The 23918-nt window shown below is 52.0% G+C and overlaps 11 protein-coding genes across 11 annotated transcripts; 6 read left to right on the top strand and 5 right to left on the bottom strand.

Annotated features, from left to right (window-relative positions):
* Positions 1 to 13: 13 nt before the first annotated feature.
* BDQ94DRAFT_157929 (Zn(II)2Cys6 transcription factor domain-containing protein) lies at positions 14 to 2387 on the top strand (the record flags this gene model as incomplete). Its single annotated transcript, XM_026768837.1, has 3 exons — positions 14 to 728; positions 845 to 879; positions 1200 to 2387. The coding sequence occupies 3 exons, from the start codon at positions 14 to 16 to the stop codon at positions 2385 to 2387; spliced, it is 1938 nt and encodes a 645-aa protein (XP_026628761.1).
* Position 2388: 1 nt separating this feature from the next.
* Positions 2389 to 3251, bottom strand: BDQ94DRAFT_157928 (RTA1 domain-containing protein; the record flags this gene model as incomplete). Its single annotated transcript, XM_026768836.1, has 4 exons — positions 2389 to 2433; positions 2510 to 2865; positions 2920 to 3155; positions 3211 to 3251. The coding sequence occupies 4 exons, from the start codon at positions 3249 to 3251 to the stop codon at positions 2389 to 2391; spliced, it is 678 nt and encodes a 225-aa protein (XP_026628760.1).
* A 508-nt stretch (positions 3252 to 3759) lies between these two features.
* BDQ94DRAFT_185755 (NAD(P)-dependent alcohol dehydrogenase) lies at positions 3760 to 5029 on the bottom strand. Its single transcript, XM_026774967.1, has one exon. It carries the CDS (start codon positions 4962 to 4964, stop codon positions 3813 to 3815), a length of 1152 nt encoding a protein of 383 aa, XP_026628759.1. The 5' UTR covers positions 4965 to 5029; the 3' UTR covers positions 3760 to 3812.
* Positions 5030 to 5160: 131 nt separating this feature from the next.
* BDQ94DRAFT_139147 (indoleamine 2,3-dioxygenase family protein) lies at positions 5161 to 7168 on the bottom strand. The gene is made up of 5 exons (XM_026765373.1): positions 6507 to 7168; positions 6136 to 6449; positions 5924 to 6084; positions 5565 to 5867; positions 5161 to 5504 (listed from the first exon to the last, which is right to left on the bottom strand). The coding sequence occupies exons 1-5, from the start codon at positions 6995 to 6997 to the stop codon at positions 5289 to 5291; spliced, it is 1485 nt and encodes a 494-aa protein (XP_026628758.1). The 5' UTR covers positions 6998 to 7168; the 3' UTR covers positions 5161 to 5288.
* A 944-nt stretch (positions 7169 to 8112) lies between these two features.
* On the bottom strand, positions 8113 to 8779 carry BDQ94DRAFT_139145 (protein PET117). The gene is made up of 3 exons (XM_026765372.1): positions 8524 to 8779; positions 8246 to 8461; positions 8113 to 8191 (listed from the first exon to the last, which is right to left on the bottom strand). The coding sequence occupies exons 1-2, from the start codon at positions 8617 to 8619 to the stop codon at positions 8288 to 8290; spliced, it is 270 nt and encodes an 89-aa protein (XP_026628757.1). The 5' UTR covers positions 8620 to 8779; the 3' UTR covers positions 8113 to 8191; positions 8246 to 8287.
* A 48-nt stretch (positions 8780 to 8827) lies between these two features.
* On the top strand, positions 8828 to 9862 carry BDQ94DRAFT_139144 (uncharacterized protein). The gene is made up of 6 exons (XM_026765371.1): positions 8828 to 8910; positions 8967 to 9005; positions 9064 to 9097; positions 9165 to 9173; positions 9226 to 9326; positions 9413 to 9862. Exons 1-6 carry the CDS (start codon positions 8908 to 8910, stop codon positions 9584 to 9586), a joined length of 360 nt encoding a protein of 119 aa, XP_026628756.1. The 5' UTR covers positions 8828 to 8907; the 3' UTR covers positions 9587 to 9862.
* Positions 9863 to 10033: 171 nt separating this feature from the next.
* On the top strand, positions 10034 to 11708 carry BDQ94DRAFT_139140 (triglyceride lipase). Its single transcript, XM_026765370.1, has 9 exons — positions 10034 to 10272; positions 10337 to 10577; positions 10628 to 10637; positions 10745 to 10835; positions 10883 to 10921; positions 10972 to 11101; positions 11157 to 11384; positions 11468 to 11502; positions 11561 to 11708. The coding sequence occupies exons 1-9, from the start codon at positions 10065 to 10067 to the stop codon at positions 11584 to 11586; spliced, it is 1008 nt and encodes a 335-aa protein (XP_026628755.1). The 5' UTR covers positions 10034 to 10064; the 3' UTR covers positions 11587 to 11708.
* Positions 11709 to 11930: 222 nt separating this feature from the next.
* Positions 11931 to 14782, top strand: BDQ94DRAFT_139132 (arrestin (or S-antigen), N-terminal domain protein). The gene is made up of 5 exons (XM_026765369.1): positions 11931 to 12602; positions 12717 to 12830; positions 12889 to 13101; positions 13179 to 13751; positions 13800 to 14782. The coding sequence occupies exons 1-5, from the start codon at positions 12390 to 12392 to the stop codon at positions 14487 to 14489; spliced, it is 1803 nt and encodes a 600-aa protein (XP_026628754.1). The 5' UTR covers positions 11931 to 12389; the 3' UTR covers positions 14490 to 14782.
* Positions 14783 to 15241: 459 nt separating this feature from the next.
* BDQ94DRAFT_168071 (uncharacterized protein) lies at positions 15242 to 19070 on the top strand (the record flags this gene model as incomplete). The annotated part of the gene is made up of 3 exons (XM_026770976.1): positions 15242 to 15603; positions 15690 to 18008; positions 18065 to 19070. The coding sequence occupies 3 exons, from the start codon at positions 15242 to 15244 to the stop codon at positions 19068 to 19070; spliced, it is 3687 nt and encodes a 1228-aa protein (XP_026628753.1).
* Positions 19071 to 19584: 514 nt separating this feature from the next.
* nfr1 (putative AIF-like mitochondrial oxidoreductase (Nfrl)) lies at positions 19585 to 21936 on the top strand. Its single transcript, XM_026765368.1, has 3 exons — positions 19585 to 20282; positions 20356 to 20545; positions 20600 to 21936. Exons 1-3 carry the CDS (start codon positions 19727 to 19729, stop codon positions 21855 to 21857), a joined length of 2004 nt encoding a protein of 667 aa, XP_026628752.1. The 5' UTR covers positions 19585 to 19726; the 3' UTR covers positions 21858 to 21936.
* Positions 21937 to 22255: 319 nt separating this feature from the next.
* Positions 22256 to 23787, bottom strand: BDQ94DRAFT_139124 (DNA-directed RNA polymerase I subunit RPA43). Its single transcript, XM_026765367.1, has one exon. It carries the CDS (start codon positions 23723 to 23725, stop codon positions 22394 to 22396), a length of 1332 nt encoding a protein of 443 aa, XP_026628751.1. The 5' UTR covers positions 23726 to 23787; the 3' UTR covers positions 22256 to 22393.
* Between the last annotated feature and the right edge of the window lie 131 nt (positions 23788 to 23918).

Raw genomic sequence — 23918 nt, 5'->3', positions numbered from 1 at the left:
TCCTGCTAAACAGATGGCTACTTACGACCCTTCCCTGGTCTCCAATGACCCGACCTTGGTCGGTTCTCGACCCTCTGACTATGAGGCATCTGTGGATGAGAAGCTTCCAAGCGAGCAAAGCGCCTCGCACGTCTATCAGATCCATAACACGCTGTTCCGACACCATTACAATGTGACCACCGCCCAGGGGATGCAGCTGTACCGGGTGGAGAACTCCTCTTGTACGCCCAAGAAGCCAGACCTTACCTTCCACGCGGGGTCTAACGAAGCCGGCCCGATTGTGGCCGTCTGCAAATTCCTACATTTTTCGAGACATATCAAGGTCGGTCTGGGCGATCCCAGCGATATCAATGGAATTATATACGAGGATCTGCTAGCGCAAGATCACCGACATGCCAAGTATCGTTGGCAGATGACGATGCAAACTGCTCAGGGCCCGGAACGGCACTCGTTCCTCTGGACCCGGACACACTCAGTCGGGATTAAGGAGGATCGCAAGACGAACAGCTTGAGTAATCGCAACTTTAAACTCGTTGAGGAGCAGACCGGCAAGGTCGTGGGGGTATTCACCAATGCTGTTTGGAAGTACAAGGAGACTGGCAGGCTTGTAATGTTTGTGGATCATGGGGAGGAATTCGACCTGATGGCACTGATCACAGTGCTGGCCTTGTACGAGAAAGCCCGGCGGCGCAGGGATTCTGCTGCTGCTAGTGGTGGCGGCGGTGGTGGTTAAGAGGAGATTGGGATTCTTTGATATGGCTATTCTGCAGTTCCCTTTTGCGATATGAGATACCAGGTTGATTTTCTGCATTTTTGTTCTATATCCTATCATAATATCAATAAGCACAAAGTTTTGGTGCTGAGGACCGTGTTGATGACGTAATACGACCCCGGCTCCAAAGAAAGATTGAAATGCTTCAGCCTTGACTTTCTTGTCTTTCCCCGCCATTTTCTTCGAGATAGCGAATCTAAGCGACAGCTTCATGCGAAAGGAGTCAACCGTGGGTCCAAAGTCCCTCGGATCTAGCATGGCCAGCAGTAGCTCCTGCACCACGTTCAATGGCACTTAGAAGACCCCATCGCAAATCGCGCCACGGCTGCTTGCAATGCAAGCGAAGGCGGGTGAAGGTATTCTCCTATTTCCGCAACCTTCTTGTGGAATCCTCCCTGTGTCTCGTCTTACTTACTGACAATCCCAGTGTGATGAGTTACGACCCTCCTGTTCAAATTGCTCAAAACGTCTAGCAACCTGCGAGTATGACTCTAGCTCATCACTGCTATGGACAAATGAAGAACCCCCTTCTCGCACACGGTCCACGAAGTCTAGCCCAGCAGGAGCCTCCCAGTCTGACTCTGCTGCGGCTACGACTGCCAACTCCCTCAACATCCTGGGAAGATGGGGTGATGCATTCGCCGCCTCGCAAGCAGTCCCCAGCTTGAACATCACAGACCTGGAGCTGATGATGCAGTGGTGCAACTCAACGCACAAAAGTGTGTCTCGGGGCGAACACACGGACCACATTTGGCGCTTTCGCGCTTCAGAGGAAGCAATCACGCATCCTTTCCTAATGCATGGGTTACTCGCGCTTTCCTCTCTGCATATTGCACGAACAAAGCATGATACCCAGCAGCGTCCCATTTATCTCAGCACTGCAGTTGCACATCAGGCTCAAGCACTGGCACTTTTCCGCGAGAGGCTAAGCGATATCAACTCATCTAATGCAAGGGCTATGTTTGCATTCGCCAGTGTTGTGGTCTACTACACTTTTGGCTTACCTCACGCACCCGAGTCTAGCGATCCATGGGCAAACGTGGATGACCTGATTCAGATATTCACGCTCGCGCGCGGGGTTCAACATATACTCAAGCAAGCTACTTCGGTCATAAAGAGCGATGAATGGAGCATGATTTTCAAGGTGGAAGACTTGAATGAGGACTACTTGAGAGACGCACAGTCAAGCTTGGAGCGGTTGCATGAGGTGAACAACGCTTGCGGGGCTCAGGACGACACCCATGACACAGCTGCGTACGAGAGTGCACTTGACCGTCTGGCAGAAATGCTGGCTGAGGCTCGTACTGGTCTATCCTCTGTGTCGATTTCCTGTCGATGGGCGATCAGACAACTGCCTGAATTCATGGAACTTTTGCGGGAGCGCAAACCGCTAGCTTTGGTTATGCTAGCATATCACTGCGTTGTCTTCCATCACCTGAGGGATGCATGGTATATGGGGGATCGGGGTAGCAGAGTAGCACGGGCATTATGGGAAGTTCTGGACGATAAATGGAGGCCACTGATTGAGAGTCATATGCTGGAAATATTCGGAGAGACACATCCAGTTAATACGCCTGATACAGCAGGAATAGAACATCAGGAAACCATTTCGTGATTCATTGATTCAATAACTGGACATTTACAAGCGACGACAGCTCCAACTATACAGAGATAGGCTCCTTTGATTCGTCCTTCCTTTTCTGTCTTGGTGCTCCCGCGCTCGAGAAGCCATTCCACTTCTCTCGGATGGATAGCAGCGAAAACGATCAACACGGACAACGCCAGCAGTCCTTCCAGCACGTAAATGAACACTTCATGCTGCAGGAGGAACCCATCCGAGCCCTCTATATACTCGACTACACGACAGACCGATCGGACGATGATCAGAACACGCGAGCTGTACAAGGCGAACATATGCTTCCTCCAGGGAATCAAGGGATACCGCGACTCCTCAGCTGGCCGACTTGCTATGCAAGCCAGGACAACCAGCGCGCTCACGACAAAGAAACTGAAGAAAGCAATCTGCACGATCAGACCACCCACGATGATTTGTTGTCCCATACTCCGGGAGCCATTGACCATGATTCCCGCCCCTGTATCCACATTAGCACATCACACAACATCACCTAGGCACAGCACGCACTCACCCGACACTTGCATCAAGAAGCTGAGCATATCTCCGGCAACAAATATGTTGGTCATCCAGCCCACCCGGATGATTGCCAACTCTCCCCATTTCACGAGGGCAATGATCTGACACAACTCCATGTATATGCTCGCAGCGAAGAGAGCCGGTGCAACCAGCAGCAAGGTGCTCTGCATGACGTACGGACCGAAGTCCAGTGGGGAGACTGAGATGCCAACATGGCGCGGCCGGTGTATCCTATTGCCTCGACCGGTTGGTCAGTGATATTTCAACATTGAAATGGTTGGCATACAGTAGCTTCCAATGACGAGATGGGTTGAAAACCTCATCCATGTCCGGAGCAGACGATAGGTATGAAAGAGGGTTGCTAGCATAAAGAGAGCCGCGAATACAATCGCTGCAGATATTAATAGATTGCATTGATAAGCCACAGCCGCTATGCGAATTTTAGGACATTTTGTTTGGTAGGCATGAAGTCAATCACTGCATGAAAACAGTATGTTGATAGACAGAACAAATTACCTTCCTGGAACAGAATTTCCATTTGTATAGAGGATCGTCTCTCATCGTGTCCTGTATAGAATTTTTTCTATGTGAGGCTTTACGATCTGCAACCTCGTATATCTCGTACCTGTTTCCCGATTGGGAAATACAATCATCCCCACGGCGGATCCAGACCGAGCGTATCAGGAGTGAAGAACATCCTTTTACATTTCTTGAAAATGACTGATATATGCAGGACTTCTCCCTTGAATGAGACTCTCATCCCATAAGTACTACAGTTGTCTATATATATCCACTTCCCCTACGACCCCCTCACCACCACACCCACCCTATACAACTCCCCAACCCCATACATACACCAACAAACAACTTTGAACACACCCAATAAATCTACAACCGACTCTCCCTCTCCTCTCCATTCACCAAGACATACCTAAACCTCGCCCTCCCTTCCTCCATATCCCTCAATGCCTCGTTCACCTCCTCCATCCTCCTCGTCTCCACCCACGGCACGACCCCCTTCTCCGCCGCAACCTCCAACATACACCTAATATCCTCACGACTCCCAATATTCGACCCAGTCACATTAACCCCCTTCCCAATCAGCTCGAACGCCCTCATCCTGGGCAACGGCTTCTCCGGCGCCCCCACCAACACAAACGTGCCCCCGGCCTTCAACAACCTCAAATACTTCCCCAACGGCATATCATCCCCATCCACCGTACAAAGAATCAAATCCACCGATCGACTCCACTTCTTCTCCCACCCTTTCTCCTCCCCAGTCGCAATAAACCCATCAGCCCCTAACCCTTTCACAGCATCCTCTCTCTTCCTATTACTCCTCGATATCCCAATGACTCTCTCACACCCCAGCGCCTTCGCAAACATAATCCCCAAATGCCCCAGCCCGCCTATCCCCACCACCGCTACCGTCTTCCCCTTCCCATTCCCATCCAGATACTTCCTCAACGGCGCAAACACCGTCGTCCCCGCACACAGCAACGGCGCCGCAACCTCACTCCTCAACCCCTCCGGAATCCTGAACGCGAATGCCGCAGGCCCACGCCACTTCCGCGCGAAACCTCCATACGCTATAACATCGCTTCTCTTGCCCGTCTCGTTGTCCCAGTACCGGCTGTTATACGTGCCCGTGATGCGCGGACAGTAGTTCTCCTTTCCGGCGACGCACTCCTCGCAGGATGGTTGTAGGCAGGAGAGGGTTTGGGCGCCGATGCCGACTCGGTCTCCGATTTGGAGTGGTGTGGTGTTGGGGTAAGCTGGGGAGGTGGGGATGGAGGAGCCGACGCGGGTCACGATGCCGATGATTTCGTGGCCCACGATGCAGGGGTAGGTTGTTGTGTTGGGACCCCAGCCTGAGCGGAGGGTGTGGAGGTCGGTACCGCAGATGCCGCAGTGGGTTATGGTTATTTCGATGTCGTGGGGAGTGAAGGGTTTGGGGCTGTAGGGGGCGTAGGTTAGGGGCGTGGTGGGGGAGTGGGAGAGGTAGCCGTGGAAATGTTCGGGGGGTTGGGTTGGTGGCATTGTGGGGTGTAAGTTGGGTGGTGTGGTGTGGTGGTTGTGGATGGTGTAGGTGTGAAGGTGGTGAGTGCGGAGAAGAAGTTGATATAAAGGAGGAATGCGGAGAAATGCCGAGGTCCGTTGGTTTAGTTGAGTTGGTTAATTGGAACAGCCGAATGTGGAATGTCCGAGTTCTGTGGATCGACAACACGTGGTTGGTGGCTACTTTAATTACCTCGGAGTATTCTATTATTATGTAGACGATATAAGTTTGAATGTAGTTTAGATTGTTCAAAAATAATGCTTGTGCGCACGTATGTGGCAGGTATCATAACTCTTCATAGGTATCTATACACCCCTCTCCTGGCACCACTTCTCTACCTCCTTCGCCAACTTCTCCCGCTGATCCCGCACCATCTCCATCACCGGCTCAACCTGCTTTGCGTAAGCATCGTAGCCCTTCTGTCCGTCCGGTCCCAGGCCATCCCCCTTCTGCGGGGCCAGGTACGTGTCGTAGACCGAGATCATCAAGTCCATCACAGCGGACAGCTGGTTCGGGAGCCACTGTGTACCGTTAGTCACTTGGCTGCTACGGTTATCACGAAATGACTGGCATAGTCTTACCGTAACAATAGGGCTTCCGCCGGTGGCAGTAGGATGCGGCGTGCGGCGGATAATGTACTCCCGGGCAAACAGCCAGTGTCGCCAGCGGAAGCTGCGCACATGGTTGAGTGTCTTCAGGAGAAGAATCGCCGTCTCGGTATCCGCCAGTGCAAAGTTGCGCACCCCGACCTCTTCCGACTTCGAGTTAATGTGCGCGAGGAACTCGCGGTGGGGAAGGGGTCGGTAGGCGCGGAATTCATGCAGCACCTTGGTTAGCGGGTTGGAGGGCATGGGGATTTGGCAGAGGTGGTCCAGCAGTGGAATCTGCGCTGGGAATCAGCTTGAACTGTTTATGTAAATGGTGTGGGATAGCTGCTTACCATGCTGTCGTTTGCACCACTCTCTCCGCGGAAGAAAAGAGGCTTGTTGTCGAGCACCCCGTCGTAGACGACTCCGTTGGGGAACATGGACTGAGATGTGATTCCGAAAATGAAGACGCGGAAGGAGAGGTAGTCCTGGGGCTTGGAGTTGGCCCACATATCTGGTAATGTTAGTTGGAGTGTAATGGTACATATAGGAAGGATATACATACCCTCCATGGCTGCTTCGATCTTTTCCATCGACTCCAGGATCTCTCGGAACCCGTCGTTGACTACCGAGCGTGGTCCACCCTGCTCAACGGTGTCGACAACCTTGACAGCTCCACTGATGAGGCCGCTCGAGTACTTGACCATGTCCACATGGGTCAGGATGAACCCTGCCTCTGAGCTCTTGGGGTCGAGGCCGTACTCAAAGGCGCGGACCAACCTAAGGTTAGGGTAGACCAGGCCCTTGGACGGTTCAGCCAAGGTGTAGTTAAAGAGGGAGTATGCAGCTGCATAGGACAGGAAAGGAGGAATGTCCAAGCTGTATCATGTTAGTATATTGGCCATGATAATATGTAGTTATGTGGGCAGGACATACAGCTGAGCACAACGGTACATGGGACGAGCTACAGTCTTGGGCAGAAGGTCCCGTCCCAGACCATAGCCACTCTCCGGGTCCTTGCACCAGTTCTCCCAGCATGGCTCAAGGATATAAGCCGAAGCGAGGAATGAGTAGTCCCGGAACAGTGCAGCGATCATGTACAGGTCCGGCGACCCCTCAGCGGTGACCTGCTTGTCGATCTCATCCGTCAAGTCGGGCAGCTCAGCCAGGACGGCAGGGCCCAGCTCATACTTGGCAAGCAGACCTGGAGTGCCATCTTCCTTGAGCACTGGCATCCGCTCAAGTAGGGACTGTAGAGGCTGGAAGACATCAGGCAGTGAGGTAGGGGCAGTGAGGTAAGGGAGGAAGCCAGTGGAGGTAGTGATAGTGAAAGGGTCCAGGGACCGGGGCAGGGTAGAAGGGTCATCATGGATGTGGGGGAAGCGGTCCACGGTGCTGTTGGGCAAGGGAACTCTAGAGGGAGACATGGTGTGGAGGTAATGTAGTATAGAAGTCTATCCGAGATATGAAGGCAAAAGGATGATGACGTGATGACGATGAGAGAGTAAAGGGTTGGTAGAGACCTAAAGTCAAAGTAGAGGAAGATAAGAAAACGGGAAGTTTCCTGCTGGGAATGTTTGCGGTCACTGGAGGATCTGGGAAGGAGAGCTTGGGAGTCTGAATTGGGCGGGAAAGCAGGCGATTCTTATAATACTCAGAGGCCGGTATCAATTCCGGCCTCAAAGGCACCATTACGAAAGAGGCAGGAAAACTGCGTGGGGACCTCAGACTCATTTGCGATAACGTAGTATCATAGATGCTGGGCCCTCCTATGTGATATATTGGGGTTCTACGATGATTCTACACGGAAACAACACCCCTTGCAGGCATGTCTGTCCATCAGATGCACGTCCATCGACTCTATACAAACTCTTGGCAAATAAGGGCACGCCAGAATCACGGGGACGCGCTATTCCCGATTGAGCAGGGTATAGTAGCTGCACCATCTGCTCGTTCCGGGGTCTAGCTGCTTGGAGATGGCCATAATGTTGTTTCTATACAATTTCAGACCCCTAGTAATCGTATAGACCTTTCACTACTCTCGGAAACACATCTAATACACCCATAATGCCCCTAGAGCCTCGTCGTCTACATTATGAAGCGCTTTATACTTCACCAAATGCCAAGGCTTCATGTCACATGGCCCCTATCATGATTGGCCAGCATCCTTGGATCGCGCCCGATTAGGCTTTCCTAGTTGCAGGAGGCCGGAATTGGGCCGGCCTCCGATGATAGCCGGCCTTCTTTTATGTCGGTCTGCTATCGCTCCTATCTCGGAGTCCGCCGGCACGTGTCACTGTGCCATTCTTGGCTGATAAGGATGTCTACCACAATGCCTAAAAGCAGTGTGTCTGAGACTAGCATATGTTTCTCTTTAAGCAATACAGAACAAATGTTCGTTCAAGCATAGCGGCACTTCTTTTACTGCTGCCGTATATACTTCGCATTGCCTTCTTTCAGCAGTTGTGACGCTTAACAGCTAATTTTTTAGCACAGCATGTGGTCTAGATACAAGCTGAATCCATAGTATACAGAGGTGGGTATGAATATTGATCTCTAATGTACATTTTGGGTATATTCTACAAGCATACAGCCATTAGATGCCAAGCGGACAACTATACCTGCTCGGTCGTTAGAGAACGGTTCACCGCTAGCCACCAAGAGCTTGAACATACCAGGCAAAGTCTAAACATCGTAAAGAGCCGCGCGGTCGTGTATCATGATGTTTGTCCTTGATTCGACTTCCCTCCGCTTTGTTCGTCAACGCTGGGCGAGACCTTCTGTAGCTTCCGGTACTCTTCTTCGAGCGCCCTTTGCATCTCGAACTCCGCCTGTCGTTCCCTGCGGATACGCTGTTTCTCCATGTCTAGCTCGACCGCTTTGTGCATTCCCTAAATCCGAGTCAAGCATTAGCTAATGTAGTCAATCTGGTCAGAGTGCACCAATGACATACAATTTTCTCTTGTTCTTGGGCCCAGTGCACAAAGTAGATGATCCCCGCCGTACCGAGACCAGTCGCGGCCAGTGTCAATTTAGAAGCACGGGACATCTCGTCTTAAATGCAATTTGCAGATTGCGCAAAAAGAAATAAGAAGCAATAATTGGATGAACAGTTGAATGCGCGAGTGGCATCATGTCCAAATCTGCATCGGATTATCGGTGATTATCAGTGATGGCGGTGTCTGGCGGCAAAACCCCGACCGCCTAAGGGGTCATTCGTGGCGTCGGGGAGATCGAACGGCGCATCACAAGCTCACGACTCCACCTCTGTATACTCCTATATTTTCCGACGCTCTCGTTCTAATAGGCGCCTGTTTTGAGAGATAATATTGCAAAGATGGTGAGGAGGATGTGTCGCTCGACTTGGGACTTTGCCATACTGACTCTTTTGGATAGTCCGCTCAGAACTCCGCAGGCATTCAGACCCTCCTCGATGTAGGTCGCATTTGGATTGAACTGGGTGGGGTATAGTTGTTGACCATCTCTATTTCAGGCCGAGAGGGAGGCTCAGAAGATCGTCCAACAAGGTTAGTTTACACCCTCTTTGAAATACTACCGAACCGTTAATCAGTGCTGACGTGTCGCTTTATCCAGCCAGAGAATGTATGTCATTAGACTCTTGATAACCACAGCATCCCGGTTAATGTTCTTATAGACCGCACGAAGCGCATAAGGGAGGCAAAGTCCGAGGCACAGAAGGAGATTGAGGAGTACAGAAAGCAAAAGGAGGAGGAGTTCAAGAAGTTCGAGGCTGAGGTATGATATTACTATCTGTTCTGCGGGGTTGGGCTCAGCAGGCGCGACATCTGGACGAACATGAAGGTTGACACTACCGTTTCTAGCACTCGAGTGGATACAAGAAGGCCGAGGAGGATGCGAACAAGGAGGCTGAGGTGAAGCTTCAGGAAATCAAGGATGCTGGTAACGAGAGAGGCGGAAAGGTTATTGAGACTCTTATCCATGCGCTGGTCGATGTGAAGCCCGAGCCGTCCGAGAAGATCGTGATCAAGGCATAGAGGAATGATGCCGAATGTCATTGTGGCAGCATGAGGGGTTCTTGTTTGTCATTTGCTTTCAGCCTGTGAATATAGTTCTGGCCCACTGTTTGAGCATTACATAAATTCATGTTGTGTCCTGTCTGACGCTGGCAAAGAGTCACTTGAGGTTGTCTTGATTCCTCGATGTCCTTATAAGTGCTGCTGGTCAATTTGAACAACCCTGCAGTCACAACTTTGCATCGTGGGGTAGCGCCTATATATTTTAAGAATAAACTAGAAAAGCAATACTAGCTCGTTAGTAGCATGCCTTTATTGGCAGTTACGCGCTGTGGATATAGTAGACGTTGATTCGGTGCCTTGATATTGTGGCCTGAGGCATGAAGCGCCCAGTAAATGTTGCGTCATCGTCATCAGGAACACCAGGCGGCCGCCAGATGTATACATTGCTCTCAAATTTCTCTTCATCATCGCATAACTAGTGGGGAGAAATAATAAAATGAGACATGCTGTCGCCGTTCGTAGCGGCGTGAAAAGCATCAAATTCCAGTCTACGTCTGCCAGCTACCCAGCCCTGAGATACTTTCACTCCTCTACGCGTAGGCACAGCCCACAACATCCCAGTGGCCCCGATGCTCTTGATCCACGCCTGGAAGACCTGGGAAAGGTCATTAGGGACGAATACGCGGTAATTAGGAAGGACTACGGTTAGCATGAGCTACTCACTTACCTTTATGATTGGTGTCAAGCTAACTGGTATTTCATTGAAAGATGCCCCAAAACATGCAGTTGTTCTCGCCCATGGCCTGCTTGGATTCGCCGAACTGCGTCTTGCTGGACGTTATCTTCCTGGGGTCCAGTATTGGCGTGGTATCAAGGAAGCTTTGTCAGTGAAAGGGGTTCGAGTCATCACTGCCACAGTGCCTCCCTCCGCATCCATCGAAACGCGTGCTGAAGAATTAGCGAGAGATATCGCTATTGGCGCACCCGGAGAACATGTAAATATTATTGCGTAAGTGTCATTCTAAGACCAGTGATACAGTCTTGTCTAACCCGGAATAGTCATAGCATGGTAAGCGCAGCATCTACTTGCCATTACGGGAGCTGTTATTTACACTTCCCTTAGGGGTAAGAACCAGGAAACTCTACCCTCCAATGGCGGTTGTTAATCAGTGCTCAAGCGGGCTTGACTCTCGATATATGATCACCCATCTGAAGCCGAATGACTTCAAGGTAAAGTCGTTGACGACGATTGCGACCCCACATAGAGGTATGTGTTCGTACAGAACTTCAAGAATACTCACTCAGTGTTTCAAGGCTCTGCCGTTGCAGACTACGTTCTTAAGCAGATTGGCGGTTAGTATGCACTTCGCTTCAACAGAAGCTACTATCTAACGTGGTTTCAGATGACCGCCTTGCCCAGCTGTACTATGCTCTAGACCGGCTAAAGGTAGAAACGGGCGCGTTTGCCCAGCTAACCCGTGACTACATGACGAACACTTTCAACCCCGCAACGCCAGATATTGAAGATGTCCGGTATGTCTCCACTGGGCGAAGATGGTGCCGTCATCAGTATGGCTGAGTTATGCAGATACTTTTCCTACGGGGCGGCAATGCAGCCAAGCTTCTGGTCCGCCTTCCGTCTATCCCACCGTCTTCTGGAACAAACAGAAGGGTACAATGATGGACTTGTCAGCGTTGCCAGCAGCAAGTGGGGAGGATACAAGGGCACCCTTGAAGGCGTCAGCCACTTGGACTTGATCAACTGGAGCAACCGACTGAAGTGGTTGGCCGGAGAAATTACAGGCAACAGACAGAGGTTCGCCAATAGACTTCTAAACCCAATTCATTGGACATGCGAGCGCCCCTGCTGACATTGGCTGGTTGTTTTTTGTCCTATAGGTTCAATGCTATTGCGTTCTACCTTGATATTGCAGGTAAGGCGCGAATGCTCTCGGCACCACATCGGTTGATAACCATGGCTAATGATTCTAGACATGCTCGCTAAGGAAGGTCTCTGACGACCCACCCCACTGCAGTCAAGTTGGAAATCTTGGTGCCTAGAAGTGTACTTGTAACTCGGAAGTATAGATCACTTGGCGATACCCAATTAATTCATTCCATCAGTCTTTGATACCATTTGCATGGCTCTGCTAGCGTCCGTAACGTGGCGGTGCAACGGAGGGGCTTCTTAGAGTTGTTTTCGGGGTGGCTTAGCATAACCCCGGCTGTAACACGAATCGGAGCCCAGCAAAAACCAGCCCTGCGAGAGGATCGCCGTTCAGTCTGGCTCGCTTTCCCCCGTCAGACGGTGTCAGACTGAGAGGCCCAGAATGGGTCGCACCCACTGTATGAATTAAAAAACCCGGTCAATGAACTCCACCAGTTGCTCGCTCAGATCAATCAGCAATCAGGACTCCGAAATACTCTCCATCCATTATAAAATGGTCCATTGTGTTTGTTGGAGAGAGAAAAGTTCCGAACGCGCCGAGACCGTACAGTTCTCGGGTTGCCCCACGCCTTGCGCTTTTGCGTCCCCTGGATTCAAACGTCATTTTCCCAGCTTGTAATCTAGTCAAAAGTCACTGCCGAACTCCCGTCCTCGTTTTTCTTCTTCTAGCTTTCCCCATCCGCCGTGCGCTGGTTTCTGTTTCCTTTTGTTTACTTGGATTTCCATATCCGTTCTCAGTAGATATTCTCACCTATTCCTCCCAGTGCATCGCCGTCTACCCCCAGCACAGACTGGTTCGGTCCTGACATCGAGCCTGTGCACACTTGCCGGCCCGCTTCAACCGCCACACGGTTCACCAAACTTGTGGTCGCCATGTCTGTAATCATCCACCTGGACCGGCCACATAAGCATTTCACCAATCTCGACTACCTCACGGGAAAGGTGGTACTACAATTACACTCTGAAGCTGCAATTGGAGGCATTCAAGTAAAATTAGAAGGCGAAAGTCGGACGCGCCTGGCAGGTCCGAAAAATCCACATAATGAGCAGTCGGATAAGAAACGTACCGAAATCGAGGTTCACAAGGTGCGAATTCTGAGGCATTTCCCTCTGGCCTTTTCCTCTGTTTCCATCCGAGACGCGAAATAAAACATTTGTGTGATGCCCTTCAATGCAAGCGATACTGACCAGCTGGTGTAGATCCTGTACAAAGTCGAAACGGTTTTCCCCACTGCAGCGGTATTCAATGCAGAGACCCCAGACAGGGCTTATACATTTGCAAGAGGGACGTACGAGTATCCGTTCAAATTTAAGGTCAGTATGGCTCGCAGAGTATCATCCATGACATACAGAACTTATAGTGGCTGTTCAGTTCCCATTCAACAATTCCTGCAGCATACACAATAGCATGCTTACGAACCTGAACATCACGGGTCTGAGAGTGGAAATGGCCAGAGACACCGCTCGCCATGTGAAAAAGACGCTCCCTCCATCTCTAAGTGGCTTCCCGGGCATGGCCGACATCAAGTACTATGTGAAAGCGACGGTTATTCGTCCACAGTTCTACAAGGAGAACATCAGGGCGGTATGTTGATTTTTTACGAGCGATCGCTGCGATAAGACGATAATCCGCAGCATTCCATGCTGATAATTGGCTTCTAGGTCACCAACCTAAACTTCCTTCCCATCGAGCCTCCCAGGACAGGCAACCCGAGCGAAGAAACTTATGCAAGACGACAACACCAGTTCACAAATGCCCCGAATGTGTCCAAAAAAAGAAGCCTATTCTCGAAGATGTCGAGCAGTTCGCTCCGGGATGCCGCGGGCGGTTCCCCTCGCGTATCCGCTGACCTGCGGCTACCCAACCCGTCAATCCTGACCTGCAATGAGCCTATACCAATGCGTGTTCTCGTCAAGAAACTGTCAGAGTCTTATGAGACCATTTTCTTGCAGATGATACAGGTTGAGCTGATTTCTTACACAAACATTATTGCTCATGACTTACGGCGCACCGAAAGCGGCACCTGGGTCATACTAAGTCAGAGTAATATGGCTGTACCTCTGGGAAGAGGCGGAGACCCAGCGGACTCGGAGTGGACGATCGACGCTGGTTTATGGAATGGCATACCTCTGCCCAGCACGGTAGCGCCGTCATTCGAGACCTGCAATGTCTCACGGACGTACGAGCTCGAAGTTCGAGTGGGCCTGACTCATGGAAGTGTTGGCAACATGAAGGTGAGTTCTTGGCTGCACATTTCTGGACGCTTTGCTCACAACCAGTAGCCTCAACTTATCGTTCTTCCGCTGCGGATGCCCGTGAAAGTTTACTCCGGAATTGCTCCCCCGAAAGCGCTTCTGGATGCCATGGCGGCCAACGGGCAGGCCAAGCCAGCGGCTAGCCCTACAAGTCCCACCGGATCGATGGATAGTAGTACACGCCCCCCAATGCCGCCTCGGCCTGCTAGACCACCTATGCCTGCCAACCCTGAGGACGGTTACGACGATGCACCTCCCAGTTACGAAGATGCCATGGCTGAAACTCTCAGCCCTGTGGATGGCCCCCGTCGAGAGTATAACCCACCAGATGCCTCTTCCGAAAGATCTGTTGAACCTGGAGCTGATCCGCGATCTCCAGTTGGAAAGGAACCTGAGGCGTCTGCACCCTACAGCAATCAGGAAGCGATGTCCTCGTCGGAGACACTCGATATGCTGCCCGAAAGTCCGCCAGAGTCCCGTTCTGGTTCGCCCCCAAATTCTCCCGTTGCGCGTCAACAAAGCGTGCTCAAAATCCACAAGGCTCCCCTTCTCCTAGAGGAGGATAGCCCTCCCGAATATCAGACGATTGCAGCTGGCAAGCCTCAACCATCCCATAGCCAGGTTAATCGTGTTCCGTCCCAGCCGGGGGCCAGGCCCATGAACCTGGGCGTTCCCAGCAGGAAGCCAGTTCCCCGGAGTCCAAGTAGGCAAACGTGAAGTTTGCATCATAACGTGCTTTCTATGTTGCAGCTGGGTGCATCTAATGAAAGAGCGCTCGACTATTGAACGATTTTTCAATACAAAGTCAAAAATGCCCGTGTCGTTGCATGCATCTTTCCGGAGTTAACAGGAAACCTCGATGATGAAAGTCCATGGATTTTGCTTTGCTCTTCGATACCACCTGATGCATTTTCACTATTTAATAATGGCGACTTTAACTATCCTAATCTCTTTACGTTGCAACCCTATTCACTAAAATATTTTAATATGAGATTTATAATGGAATTGGCATATAAATCAAGCTATAGCGTGACCGTAGTGAATCTGATTGATGCCTTAGGTGTAACGACCGAACAGGCTTAGCCCGGCCCAGCATCCGCGCTGCTGGTCGCCGTCACACCTGCAGTTTCCTCCCGTCACATTTCTACTTTCTCTGGTTCACGCTTTCCACTCTTCGATTTATTAGATCTTTGCTGTGTTTCTAGCGCTCAAGATGTGCTTGTTGTGATCTTGCTTTCAGCTATAACCCCTTCGTGCGGTTTTTCATTACCTGTACTCATACCTCCGACGCGACAAGCAAGTCGGAAAGCATCTCGCCGTCGGCAAGCATTAACGCGACGGTTTCCTGCATGACTTTGTTTTGCTTTTCGCCATTATACTAAATAATTCTAATGAGCTGTTGCTAGTGCGACTGGTCCGAAGCAACAGGAGAGGAGCATTAATCAGAATCTACAAGCATTCCATCCACCATGCGTCTCCATCTTATTATCCAGCGCCACGGCCTGCCCGTCACGCGCATTCTTTGGACAACGTCACCGCCGTCTCTTTTCGGCCATAATGCGCCCAGCGCTTCGTCCATGCTTCCTGCCGCATCTTCTGCGCTGACTTCGACGCGTGCACCTAATGCGCTGTATTCCAATGGCGGGTACACGATCGCACAGCTCCTGGAGGATGTGAATGAGGTTATCCCGCTTGAGACGGAACCAGCTTTGTTTGATACCGAGTGCAGTGGACAGTGGGGTCTCGAGGATTATGTGGTTGAGGTTGGGGGCTCGGAATGTTTGCATTTTATGGAAGTAGAAGGCTTGTTGCGGGACGGTGATGAAATCTTGTAAGTGGTTGTCTCCCTGCCGGTTGCCATTGACCTGGCTCTAGCAAATTTTGCTCTTGGATTGAATCTCATCGATTTCTTGATAGGATACGCGCCCTTCAAATCTCAGACCTTCGAGCCAGGCGACTTTCCGGTCGCCATCAAATATCTTCCGACGGCAAACACCTCATTGATGGAGTCCCGTTTGGGAAACCATTCTTGAAAAGACCTACGTCGTCAAGACCCGCAATCACGATCCCACCGAGAAAGAAAAGACGGACTAGCGCTGCAGGGTGGGACTATGGATCGCGCTACGAGGAGGAAGATACAGAATGGGCGCCAAATAATCAAGTAGGCTTTGCGAGAGAGCTTCCTGTAATCAGCTCGAATGAGCAGCCGCAGGAGAAGAAGGGTGATGATTACACCGATGCTTACCAGGATGATTACGAGGATTACCACGAGCCTGAAGAGGATGGTAATGGGACAGTCATCCGGCATGCTGTTGACGAGACACATGATCAAGCTTCGGAAAGTGGCTCAGATGAGTCGAACATCAACCCTGAAGACTTGGTAGAAGAGCTAAAGGGACTTGAGGAAGATCTGGAGATATCCCCTATGCCTCTGGCGGAAGACGTTGATATCGAGCAAACGGGCTATTCGCTGCGCTCCAGACCCAGTATCCATCAACCGGCCCCGAGAAAGAGCTCCCTTGCGCACCCCCCTAGCCAAGAGTCTTTGAATCCGGACTGTACTCGCAGGGATTCAAAGGCAGTGACATTTGAAGACCAGAAAGCGAAGCCGTCCGTCTTGGAATCGAATGCTACCGTTGCCAGCAAACCGATCTCAATCCCAGAGGATCTAACGGGCTCGGCTTCAGGTACGAGCGATAGCAGCTCATCTGCAAGCGATACGAGCGAGACTAGCGACTCTAGTGACTCAGACGATTCCAGCAATGCAAGTGATTCGTCTTCTGACGAAGACTCGCTTTCTGGATCAGAAGCTTCTACATCTGAGTCAGAAGAAGACTCAAGCTCCGACTCTGATGAGGACATGTCCACATCTGAATCAGAGGATGAGCTTTCGGACTCTGATGTAGATGTGCAGATGCGCACGAAAACCAATCCTCCGGGAGCAGGCTCTTTGAGAACCAAGAAGAGCAATGAGCGTAACAAAATGCGACGCAGGTTAGCAAAGCTAAAAGAGCTTGGTGCCCTGCCTGCACAGGCCGATTTCGCTGCTCTCCGTGACTGGGAAGAGGCTAACGGACGTTCATACTACATTCCTGAGGACAAGCACGATATCAAAGAACAAGAGCGGGCGGAATTCGAAGCAAAACGACAGAAACTGCTCCGTGATCTTGAATCGGGGGGAGTCGATGTCACTGAGGCAAGGCAAAAGGAAGTTGCATCCCCACAGAGCGTCAAGGCTACCGGCGACACACGGCCTGCAACCGACGTTGCTGCTGATGAAGATGAAGCTAGGCCACCTTCTAAGCGACGTACTCTCGATGTTGCCAGCTCCAGGAGGATGCTTTTTGGCTCACTGGGGGTGAGAACTCCAAGAACCAAAGAAGACGAGGAGGCTACTCGGAAGAAGCTTGCAGGCAAGGTGAACAACCAAATTCCACCCCCAAAGTCCCCGAAAGAGGATGCGGTCAAAGCGCCTGAAAGCGATTCGGATGAGAACTGGCAAGACAAGTTGATCCTCCGGGCTACTGAGTGTATTTATGACGACATTGAGCTGACCGCTCCGCCATTCCCCTTCGAACAACGCTGGGACGCTGAAGCTGGTGATCTCATCAGACAGCGTAAAGGCTGGGGTAAGAAGAGAAGACGGCGGCAGCAGCTTCAAGTTTACGATGGGGAAGAAGAATATGGAAATGGCGATTACGGCTATTCCGTGGGGGGTTACTCCGTGGACGATCTACAACTAAACTACGATGATGCCGAGCAACCGAATGGAGACATGGAGGGAGTGGAGCATGCTGCAGAGCAAGCCGTAGAGGACCAAACTGAAGATTCGGCAGACGACCTCCCTGCTCTGCCCAATGACCCAGCCTCTCTACAGGACATGGGCGTGGATGGCTTGAAGAAGGGCTCGATCATTGCTTTCCGACAGCTGGAAATTTCCAAGGCTACAAGCTGGCAGCCCACGGTCTCCGGATACCGAGTGGCCAAGATCCACGAAGTCTTTGAACACGATATCCTCAAAATTCGGCTAGCCAAGCGTGACCGACGACAGGCACGGGATGACCAAGATTGGGATGAGGAAAATGATAGGCCGCAATATAGTGGATTTGAAATGCCCGGGATGGACGAAGAGGAGGACGACGGCTTCCGGGAGTTGTCATTTGCCGACCTGATTGAACCCAAGCTTCTCCGATCTGCCGACACTGCAGGTCTTGGGAATGCTGGGAAATCCAGCATGTCAGTACACTAATTTCCTTACACTCGTCTGGCGTTCCTGCGCTCACCCGACCAAGCTCCCGTGCCATAGAGGAGCCCAGTCCAAACGAAATCGAGGCCACGCGTGAGAACGAGGACTGTCAGCCACCAGTGCGAGATGTGGAAAGGGAAGGTACTAATCCTGATGAGATGTCAACAAACCAAGAGCCTATTGACCGCACGGGAGGCCCGGCCATGCACTCTAGCCCCATCAAGTCACCGCATTTTGACGGGTTTCATTCGCCTCCCGCGGAGATGACAACCGGATCGAAAGGTAGCCTTGAGGACCAGGTGTCCAGATCTACCCCTCCGGCAGGACAAGACAGCGAGAATGGCCGGAACGGTCGACAACCGGAGGATGCGCCCGAGATCAAGGACCCTCCATCGACCTTGCACTCGATGCTTCTCCCCGATGACGCCCATGAAGGTGGTTCTGCGGCCAACGCGTCGGAAGATGATCCCCAAATGATCAGTAGCCCCGTGAGTATGATGTCTTTCAACTGCCTGATGGAAACATACTTTCCCCCGGCGGTCAAGAGAGAGACATCCGCCGCACCTGCCAAGGAAGAGCCTCGGTCGCCTTCACAGTCATCGGCCTATTCCATTGTCCCTAATCCCTTCTACGAGATCGACAAGGCCGAGGAGGAACGACAGCGACGACAGGCGTCTCGCAAGGGGCGGCGCAGTAGCAACGCCGACGGTGGAAACGGGACGATGGAGCTCATGTCCCTAGCGGGATCGGTGTCTCCCGTACCAAGACCATCTCCCCGAGTGAAATCACCGGCGGTGCAGGAACCATCATCGATCAGCGTTGTCCCGGAGAGTGTGCCGCAGCCTCACCAAGACGATCCAGAGCCATCACAACTTTCTGAGGTGGTGGACCTGACACAATCGAGCCCGCCGGTATCCCCGGGAGGTAGTGATGAAGACTATGCGCGCTCACATCGCCTTCCCCGAGGGTCCGGATGGGTACAGAAGAATATTCCTCGAACCCTACGGGTGACGCGACGATCAATGGGCCGACGAAGGAATGGAAGCAGTTGAGATGACAGTAGATGGGTTTGGTTCGGGGGTTGTATGGATGTAGGGGGTGGATGTACATGCTGTTGTTTGTAAATATGATGATTCCCTACTGTGTATAATCCTTCCGGAGGATCCACAGGGTAATGCATGATGAGTTTCGTTTGTCGTAATGGCTTGTCTTTCGGAATATCTACTACTTGTTCTGAATTCATTGCATAGTCCTGGAGGTCCCCACCTGGGAGGTGGATGAGCCCCACTCGCCCGGATCAGTCTGACAAAACACGAGCGCTGATTGGCGGAGAAGGGGTCATGGCAGCGACGTCATTGACGTTGATTGAAGGACGAACCGGGAAGGCACGACGACTTCAACATCGAAGGCGCGACTTGGTGTATTGTTATTCTGTGTATTGGATGTTATTTTGGACTGTTTCCATGGCAGTTCCGTCGGAATGGGGCGGGCTTCTTTATGTCATGGTCCTCCTACTTACCAGGTAGCAGTGAATGACTGCCGATAGATAAAGCTCCCCAATGCCATGGCATCATGAATTGATGGTTACTATTACTTCAAGTTCTTTACTAGCTTGCTTACTATTAGTTAGTTGCCTTTGCGTGCTTGCTTCCTCCTGATTCATTAATTCCATTCAAAAGCCATACCATCTTCCCCCCCCTCCCTCTCCATGCCCCGACCCCTCCTCCTCCCTGTTGCTGCCCGTCAAAGCTTCTTCCTTCGTGCTTCAGCTCGTTGGTCCCCTTGCTGCCCCTCCTCCTCATCCTCTGTTCCTTTTCCCTCTTCATCCGCCCGCATCCCCCTCCGCTGTCGTTGCAGCTGTCGCAACTCGGCTCTCTGTCGCTGCTCCTGCTGTACTCACCCCACTTCGGCTTCCTCTAGATCTTTCGCATCCTCTTCTTCTTGTTGTTCCTCAGCTACGAAATTAAACCCCTCCTCTCTTCCCATCCACCCCTCCTTACGAGCATCATCACGTACACCCTTCTCCACCAATTCCCTCAAAATGGCCCAGGATTACAAACTCAAGGACATCACGTCCCTGGCGGACGTCAAGGACATGGACAAGGTCGAGTGTGAAGTCGACGGTATTCAGGATGGAAAGGTCCTCCTGGTTAGGTATAACGGTCAGGTTCACGCTATGACCCCCAAGTGTACCCACTATGGTGCTCCGTTGAAGCTGGGTGTGGTGGCTCCTGAGGGGAGGATTACTTGTCCTTGGCATGGTGGTGAGTCTTTCTTTCTTTGTTTAATTGAGATATGAATATGTGAGAGTGAATAATTGACGTCAATGTTGCATAGCTTGCTTTAATGTGGAGACTGGTGATGTTGAAGATGCGCCGGCTCCGAATGCGTTGAAGAAATTCGAGGTGTTTGAGAAGAATGGCGCTGTCTATATCAACGCCAATGAAGCCGATGTTAAGGCGGCTCAGAGAGATCCCGCTGTCAAGTGTAGTGCTTCGCAGCAGGAGAAGTTGGTTGTTGTTGGCGGGTAAGTCGAGTCCTGTGTGAAAGTTAGGGTCAGATAGTAATGGAGTCTCTGCAGTGGAAGTGGTACTTTTGGTGTGGTCCAGGCGATCCGTGAAATGAAGTACAAGGGTGCCATCACTGTCATCACCCGCGAACCTAACCTCATTATTGACCGTACGAAGCTATCCAAGGCGCTGATTGCTGATGCCGCGAAGATCCAGTGGCGGCCTGAGGAGTGGTATAAGGAAGCTTCTATTGAGGTCGCCCATGATGATGTGACGGGCGTTGATTTCCAGAAGAAGACGGTGACCACCCAGTCTGGCAAGTCGTACCCTTACACTAAGTTGGTCCTTGCGACAGGAGGTGTGCCGCGCACCCTCCCTCTGGAAGGATTCAAGGACCTTGGAAATATCTTCGTGCTCCGCACCATTCCGGACGTGCAGGCCATTCACCAGGCACTGGGCGAGCAGAAGAACAAGAAGGTCGTTGTCATCGGCAGCTCCTTCATCGGTATGGAAGTGGGCAATTGCCTTGCCAAGGAGAACGACGTCACCATCGTCGGCATGGAGAAGGCCCCGATGGAACGCGTGATGGGCGAGCAGGTCGGCCGCATCTTCCAAGGTAACCTGGAGAAGGCGGGCGTCAAGTTCAAGCTCTCCGCCAGCGTGGACAAGGCGACTCCCTCCAGCACGGATTCCAGCAAGGTCGGCGCAGTCCACCTGAAAGACGGCACCGTGCTCCCAGCAGACCTGGTCATTCTCGGAGTGGGAGTGCGTCCCGCTACTGACTTCCTTCAAGGCAACCCATCCGTCACTCTCGAGCAGGATGGATCCATCCAGACCAACGAGCACTTCGCGGTCCCAGGATTGAACGACGACGTCTTTGCCATTGGCGACATCGCCACCTACCCGTACCACGGGCCGGGAGCAGACCAGGACAAGGGCACATACACCCGTATCGAACATTGGAACGTGGCCCAGAATGCCGGGCGAGGAGTAGCGCGCGCAATTGTCCACAGTGGGTCATTGCAATCGCTCAAACCCAAGGCGTTTATCCCCATCTTCTGGTCCGCCCTCGGTGCCCAGCTGCGCTACTGCGGAAGCACCGTGGGTGGATGGGACGATCTGGTGATGAAGGGAGAGCCCGAGAACGCCAAGTTCGCTGCGTATTACTGCAAGGGCGACACGGTGGTGGCCGTTGCCACGATGGGCATGGACCCGGTGATGGTCAAGTCTGCCGAACTGATGCGGCGGAAGAATATGCCGACCAAATCGCAAATCCAGAGTGGAGTGGATGTGCTGACTGTGGGTGTGCCTGAGTCTGTGAGGATCTAATTGCATTTAAATTAGCAATGATAAATTAATATACCTGAATGGAACCCGAATATTGTGTAGTCCATGGTCTACAGTTGAGTGATATATATTCCGCTTCGGAGACAACCTGTAGAATCATACCACTTAACTACTACAACTATTATGTTCACTACTAGTGTGACAGCGTGCGCCGATATTACTAGTATCTGAAAGCCTGGGCCACACTGGCGTAGATATTTTGATCAAACAGCCTGTTTCAATGCGCATGACCAACTCCTGTTCTCCAAACTTCCCAAAAGTACTCCAGCTCTGATATACCAACACCACCAAAAACAACAACCACGGTCAAAGAAACCAAATCTTTTTGATATTCCCATCTAACGCCAGCCACAAACAAAGCTGAATACGATACACAGACACACACACACACACAAAAAAAAAAAAGAAAGAAAAATACTATATAACATGCACATACTTATAAACAAGTCAAGTATTCCACCTTCCACATCCCACCCCATCCCACTCATTTCATTCAATCATCAACTTGACTGACTGATTTACTCCTTACTCTTCTCCTTCTTCGAAGACTTAGACTTCTTCTCCTTCTTCTCTTTCTTCTCCTTCGACGACGACGACTTCTTCTTACTAGGCGACTCCTCCACATGCACATCCACAACCTCGGGCTCCGGCGCCACCGACGCAGAAGCAGACCGGATCGCCAAAGCACCAGACATGGTAGTCACCGAGCCTAGTTTTCTGGGCGTCATGCCAGTAGAACCACCACCGTAGGAGCTAGAAGGAGCAGAAGAAACCACACCCGTCCTCTCCTCCTCCAGAACCCTCTTCTCCTCCTCCTCGTCCAGCATCGTACCCTCAATGCTCAGGAATCCGCTCTCCCGCTCCGACCCAGGAATCACATCCACATCCACGACCCGGAACTTGATCGTGCCGCGCACGCGGTGGCCAGACACCGACTGGAAGTACCCTTCCGTGGCGGCGGTTTCGTCGTCGTCGTAGTCGCCCGTCGCGTTGTTGTTGGTAGAGGTGGAAGCGGGATCCGTATCAGCGAGGGGGTTCACGTCCTCGGCGAGGGCGATGGGACGGAAGAGTTCCTTGGCGGGGTCGAATGCAGATTTCTTGGTTTCGGAGTTGGAGGAGTCACTATCATCGCCCTCGTTTTCCGTGGTGGATGCCTGCTGCCCTTGCTCCTGCTGCTCCTCTTCTAATTCCTCACCGGGAGGAATCCACTTCCAGCTCGGGGGTAGACGTTTCCGCTCAATGCCCACGGAAAACAAGTTCAGGACGATGGCGCCCAGGAATCCCTCTGATTGCACGTTCACCCATCCCTCGAGGATCTGGCCGCGCTGGGGCCGGAACACCAGGAAGGTGGCCGTGAGGTAGACGTACAGGACGCCGTATTCGCCGGCGGTGCGGGCGAGAGTAAGTGGTTGCGGGAGGTTGGGGTCTTCGGCGTTCACGACGTTGGTGGATGAGGGCGGGGTGCTGGAGATCGAGGCATTGGAGTAGGCGAGAACGATGCCTTTGAGCGGTGCGTAGTAGGTTAGGAGGAGCGGGGAGAGATGCTCTGCTAGCAAAGAGGCTAGGGCGTGGGTTGGAGAGATGGAGATCGGAGAGAGTGGGAGGTAGAGCGTTGCGGTGGTGAGGGTGTAGGGGGAGTCGGGAATCGTAGTAGTAGGTCTGTTGGAGCTGGTGCTGGTGCTGGTCTTGCTGCTGCTCTTCTTGCTGGTAGAGGCATGGCTCTCGTGCTTGCGCTTCTTCTTGCTGGGTGATGTGGTGTCCTTGTGTTTGCGCTTGCGGTCTTTTTCGGGCGAGGATTGTCTGGCGGGCCCTGTCGGGTGGGGGTCGAGGTCCATTGCGTCGAGGGCCATTGTGTCAATTGGGGAGGGAAGTTGGCGGCGCAATGGAGAGAGGTCCAGTTGATTGATTTGATGCCGGTGGAACTCGATGCCTTTTTTTTCCCTCTTGACATTTTTTTTTCTTTTCGGATTTGCGAGTGGAGGCGGGCGGTGGGGTGGGCGGTGAGGCGGGCCTCTATCGGAGTGGGCGATTAGTTGGTCGGAG

This window comes from Aspergillus welwitschiae, assembly GCF_003344945.1.
Source record: "Aspergillus welwitschiae strain CBS 139.54b unplaced genomic scaffold BDQ94scaffold_8, whole genome shotgun sequence".
NCBI classification, from domain to species: domain Eukaryota; kingdom Fungi; phylum Ascomycota; class Eurotiomycetes; order Eurotiales; family Aspergillaceae; genus Aspergillus; species Aspergillus welwitschiae.
This window is presented reverse-complemented; position numbering and strand designations above follow the sequence as displayed.

What these genes read in the sequence shown, in the direction of transcription:
- BDQ94DRAFT_185755 (XM_026774967.1), bottom strand. Translation starts at nt 4,964, where the DNA reads ATGCCACCAACCCAACCCCCCGAACATTTCCACGGCTACCTCTCCCAC.
- BDQ94DRAFT_139147 (XM_026765373.1), bottom strand. Translation starts at nt 6,997, where the DNA reads ATGTCTCCCTCTAGAGTTCCCTTGCCCAACAGCACCGTGGACCGCTTC. An exon ending in ATGTACCGTTGTGCTCAGCT is followed by an intron (nt 6,450 to 6,506) that starts GTATGTCCTGCC and finishes AACATGATACAG; the next exon opens with CTTGGACATTCCTCCTTTCC. An exon ending in GATCGAAGCAGCCATGGAGG is followed by an intron (nt 6,085 to 6,135) that starts GTATGTATATCC and finishes TAACATTACCAG; the next exon opens with ATATGTGGGCCAACTCCAAG.
- BDQ94DRAFT_139145 (XM_026765372.1), bottom strand. Translation starts at nt 8,619, where the DNA reads ATGTCCCGTGCTTCTAAATTGACACTGGCCGCGACTGGTCTCGGTACG. An exon ending in CCCAAGAACAAGAGAAAATT is followed by an intron (nt 8,462 to 8,523) that starts GTATGTCATTGG and finishes ACTCGGATTTAG; the next exon opens with GGAATGCACAAAGCGGTCGA.
- BDQ94DRAFT_139144 (XM_026765371.1), top strand. An exon ending in GCATTCAGACCCTCCTCGAT is followed by an intron (nt 9,006 to 9,063) that starts GTAGGTCGCATT and finishes TCTCTATTTCAG; the next exon opens with GCCGAGAGGGAGGCTCAGAA. An exon ending in TCAAGAAGTTCGAGGCTGAG is followed by an intron (nt 9,327 to 9,412) that starts GTATGATATTAC and finishes TACCGTTTCTAG; the next exon opens with CACTCGAGTGGATACAAGAA.
- BDQ94DRAFT_139140 (XM_026765370.1), top strand. Translation starts at nt 10,065, where the DNA reads ATGAGACATGCTGTCGCCGTTCGTAGCGGCGTGAAAAGCATCAAATTC. An exon ending in GATTGCGACCCCACATAGAG is followed by an intron (nt 10,836 to 10,882) that starts GTATGTGTTCGT and finishes CAGTGTTTCAAG; the next exon opens with GCTCTGCCGTTGCAGACTAC. An exon ending in GTTCTACCTTGATATTGCAG is followed by an intron (nt 11,503 to 11,560) that starts GTAAGGCGCGAA and finishes TAATGATTCTAG; the next exon opens with ACATGCTCGCTAAGGAAGGT.
- BDQ94DRAFT_139132 (XM_026765369.1), top strand. Translation starts at nt 12,390, where the DNA reads ATGTCTGTAATCATCCACCTGGACCGGCCACATAAGCATTTCACCAAT. An exon ending in CCGAAATCGAGGTTCACAAG is followed by an intron (nt 12,603 to 12,716) that starts GTGCGAATTCTG and finishes CAGCTGGTGTAG; the next exon opens with ATCCTGTACAAAGTCGAAAC. An exon ending in GAAGTGTTGGCAACATGAAG is followed by an intron (nt 13,752 to 13,799) that starts GTGAGTTCTTGG and finishes CACAACCAGTAG; the next exon opens with CCTCAACTTATCGTTCTTCC.
- nfr1 (XM_026765368.1), top strand. Translation starts at nt 19,727, where the DNA reads ATGCCCCGACCCCTCCTCCTCCCTGTTGCTGCCCGTCAAAGCTTCTTC. An exon ending in TACTTGTCCTTGGCATGGTG is followed by an intron (nt 20,283 to 20,355) that starts GTGAGTCTTTCT and finishes AATGTTGCATAG; the next exon opens with CTTGCTTTAATGTGGAGACT. An exon ending in AAGTTGGTTGTTGTTGGCGG is followed by an intron (nt 20,546 to 20,599) that starts GTAAGTCGAGTC and finishes GAGTCTCTGCAG; the next exon opens with TGGAAGTGGTACTTTTGGTG.
- BDQ94DRAFT_139124 (XM_026765367.1), bottom strand. Translation starts at nt 23,725, where the DNA reads ATGGCCCTCGACGCAATGGACCTCGACCCCCACCCGACAGGGCCCGCC.